This window comes from Mizuhopecten yessoensis, unplaced genomic scaffold (assembly GCF_002113885.1).
Source record: "Mizuhopecten yessoensis strain PY_sf001 unplaced genomic scaffold, ASM211388v2 hete_36175020, whole genome shotgun sequence".
Lineage (NCBI taxonomy): Eukaryota > Metazoa > Mollusca > Bivalvia > Pectinida > Pectinidae > Mizuhopecten > Mizuhopecten yessoensis.
Window position 1 is genome coordinate 1 of NW_018485443.1, and position 3800 is coordinate 3800.

The following is a 3800-nucleotide window of genomic DNA, read 5'->3' on the forward strand; positions in this document are numbered from 1 at the left end:
TATTCCATATTTTTTTTTATATAACATGAAATGTATGGTTGTTTGTCAGCATTACTGTTCTTCAAAGTCAAGCATTTTAAACGTCTTTAATTCATATGGGGAAAATAAATAAAATTAAAAACGACACCTTCTTCAAAACATGTTTTAAAGGAACTTATTTATCTAACGTGATAACACAAATGATACCTTGCTAAAACTGACAAATTCAACTAAGTTGTCATTTATTCACAATATAAAAAGGATAACTAGTTATGTTCTACACATCTGGGCAAAACGTCAACACAAATGATACCTTGATAAAACGGACAAATTTTACGAAGTTGTCATTAATTCAGAATAGAAAAAGTTATACTAGTTATGTTCCACACATGTGGGCAGATATTTTAATAAACCAATCACGAAGGGCTGTAACTCTGTATATCATGCAGCGCAAAAATTCAGTACGAGGCATCATGTCATTGCAAGAGGTACTGCACACACACAAAAAGGGCGACTGTAGACAACAAAGCTTACGATGTGTAAACTATGCTCCGGACAACATAACGTCCGAGCGGACGGACGGACAGCGTGAAAATCCGTTCAGATATTACAGATATGGGGAAATGTTATCTTAAGCAGCAGTGACACCTTGCTGGATAGTGTTGCAAAATTTCCAATCCGTTTGACTCCGTTCTCATGCGTTTCCTGTCCGTAACCCGTACAGTGGTGTCCGTCACATTAGATGATAATTGTTTTGCATTCTTATGGTTAAGGTGCGGTCATTATGCCTTTTTATCTGCTCCAACGCCGTTCATAAGAGCCTCGAATGGCAACAAGGATGATTTTCGACCACCAGATAACGTTTCTGTCCATCGGGCGTCCGCTTACGCCATCACACAAGGTATAACAACTAATAATAATAAACGTAGCATCGTTTCACACTTACCACAACAAGCATGCATCTGTTTTTGCAGCAAGCTCCGAACGCGCCCAAACCTGCCACCAATAGAATAAAAGCTCCGAGTATGATCAATGTCAACGAGAGGCCATTTGCAGCATTTCCAAAGGTCAGACCGCCTAAGGTCACCTGGTTGAGGAGGGGCATGACCTTGTCATTAACAATGTCAACGTCCACCTGGACAAGGATTCCGGGAATCATCAAACCGAGGCCAAGCAACTACAAAAACGAAACAGAGTCTAATATGAAGGTCAAGGCCATTCAATACTAATCGTTTGGACAATTTAGAGGTTGTCAATGCTTGTAAAACAATAAACGTCTTAGTGTAATGAAATCAAGTATTATGTATAACTTTCTTAATTGTAAATATTCTCAAATTAACAATGTCCACAAGATTTCAGGCTGGCGAAGAAATTGCCTTTGTCAATAAAAGAAACACTTTTCTTAGAAACCAGTCGAAAATAACTTAAGAGGGACATATTGTAATATATACATATTTTTCATTCATATTCTGATTCAAGACTGTTCTTGGACGTACAAAGTACACGTACATGTACGTTACATAGAGGTCATGTCGGGATAAAATCCATTGCGAATGGCATTTGGCAAAGTAGTAAAAAGCTAGAAAATGAGCTTTGGGTTGGTTTTATAGGGATAATGTTCTATTTATAGAGGAGGTCATGATCACACATCTGTAGATTAGTTCTGCAGGCGATAGGTTGGTGCATTTGCCTCCTTGTGAAAAAACGAGAATCTGGTTCTGACTTTATAGTGCTATCCGATTAAAATACGAAGGCATCCAGTATGGTATTTCATCCTATCTTAAACGCTAAATCTTAAGCAGGGAAAGACAGCTACTGATTTAGGGACTTTGGTACGTTTCAAAGTTCAAGGTTGTCACTTTCCGAAGGTAAATGTTGTTCATTACCAAAATCAAGGATTTTAATTTATCAAAGGCCAATGTTTTTACTTTCCAAACGACAATAACGGTTCTTAGCAAATGCCTCTGATGACACTTATCAAAGCGGCAAAGATGGAGAATATCAAAGGTCAAAGTTGTTAATGTCAAAGGTCAAAGGCAGTAGTTTTCTAAGCTAAAGGTCAGTAATAGTTCCTGAGTTCAAGGGTCGATACTTACCATAAAGATTATGTTGATGACGATAAGGAACAGCATCCCAACCTTTCCAGAACACTCGAGACCCATGATGACTTCCGGTTTCTGTACACTTGGTCAATATGAGGAAATCTGGAAACAGATCAGATAAAAAAAAAACAAGAATGAGCTGTTATGTTAACAAAAGAATTAATTTGGCCATACGTCCCACAGCTTCAACTTTTTAAAAAGTACGTTATCGACTGTATAATCATAAAAGTATGACAGCTTTGATCGGATATATATGCAAAATCACCCCCCAAAAAATCAAGGGAGGTAACTATGGCATATATGACGGCAAAATATGCAAGATTACTTCAAGATAAATTCAGTTTGATGAACCGCTTTACAATATTTTTTTTGTCCTCCTGAGGACAAATGTTCACTATTTTACCTTCTGATAAAAACAGGACAAAAGTATATTTTACAATAGCAGTGTAAAACTGTTATGTCGCATCTATTTGATTTCGTAAGTACATGTATATCCCATCTTGACAAAACATTAGTGCTCATATTACAGAACAAAAAACTTCACACAATATTTTTTATTTTAGTGTAAATTAATTTACGAAATTCTTTTTTAAAGTCAAGTTTGTCCAGTTAATAATACCATTCGGCTGTAAGAAGTGAAAACCCATAGGAGGCCCCATTTGAGTTAGTGTATGGCGTCATGTAAGAAGAGTTTGTATTTCAAGACCAGGAAGTGCTGCCCATACGTCGAATGACTCTGTATTCCAAAAATAGGTTAATTCTATAATTACCCAACCCAGTCTTAAATTCCTTATGCACTGTACCACAACCGAAGGTCATCTGTGTATGTGAGCTGGAAGCGGGTTTTTCTGTTCATTTGCCTCCTTGTAATAGCACGTATTTAATGCCGATTTTATAATGCTACAGCAAGCACAATGTGTTGGGGTCCCGCGCTCGACTCCTGCCTACATACAATGCTACAGCAAGCACAATGTTTTGATCCCGCGCGACCCCTGTTATATATGCGTGCAGGTGTGTATGTGTGCTGGAAGTGGGGTGAACTGATACCGACTTTATTGTGCTACAGCCAGTGGTTGTGGAGGCATTCAATCAAACACATCTATTACACTAAGAAGGAATAATTTCCCTGTAGACTATTTAGTAAATAATTCACAAAGTTCTATTATGCAGAGGTAACGTGGAGTACACAACCGATATAAACTACACATAAAATAGTTTCACTACCTACAATGTATTGAAGCAATCACTTGTAATCAGGGCTTCATGCATGGTTAGCTTGACGATGTGGCATAATATAATTTTAACATACGTTTTCGGTCTTCGCACTAGAGGGAATTTCCCTTTAGCCCAGTGGCAGAGCGTCCGACTAAATAAGAAGCCTGGGAGCACGGTGGAAGCACACAACTCTAGATCTCTTCCTGTTACAACGGGATATTTGGAGTAGATTTAACTGAGCGATGCATATGGATAACAGAAATCAAGAGATTTCAGTTGCATGTATTATGAATCAATTTAAGAATATTCCAGTAAATAAAACCGGAAGTAAAATACTTATTCCTCATCTCCATTATGTATGCTATTGATACTCTGTACTGAAGCCTCTAGGTGGTGGAGGAAAGCCGGAGTTCCTGGAGAAAACCCACCGATCTACGGCCAGTACATAGCGACTGCCCCACATTGGCCTCGAATCAATTCAGGACCCTAATCCCACTGCACTGT

The 3800-nt window shown here is 38.2% G+C and overlaps 1 protein-coding gene across 1 annotated transcript; it reads right to left on the minus strand.

The window, feature by feature from the left end:
- Positions 1-874: 874 nt before the first annotated feature.
- On the minus strand, positions 875-2180 carry LOC110444793 (CD63 antigen-like). Its single transcript, XM_021489153.1, has 2 exons — positions 2076-2180; positions 875-1156 (listed from the first exon to the last, which is right to left on the minus strand). The coding sequence occupies exons 1-2, from the start codon at positions 2139-2141 to the stop codon at positions 890-892; spliced, it is 333 nt and encodes a 110-aa protein (XP_021344828.1). The 5' UTR covers positions 2142-2180; the 3' UTR covers positions 875-889.
- Between the last annotated feature and the right edge of the window lie 1620 nt (positions 2181-3800).

What these genes read in the sequence shown, in the direction of transcription:
- LOC110444793 (XM_021489153.1), bottom strand. Translation starts at nt 2,141, where the DNA reads ATGGGTCTCGAGTGTTCTGGAAAGGTTGGGATGCTGTTCCTTATCGTC. An exon ending in TCATCAACATAATCTTTATG is followed by an intron (nt 1,157 to 2,075) that starts GTAAGTATCGAC and finishes TCGTTTTTGTAG; the next exon opens with TTGCTTGGCCTCGGTTTGAT.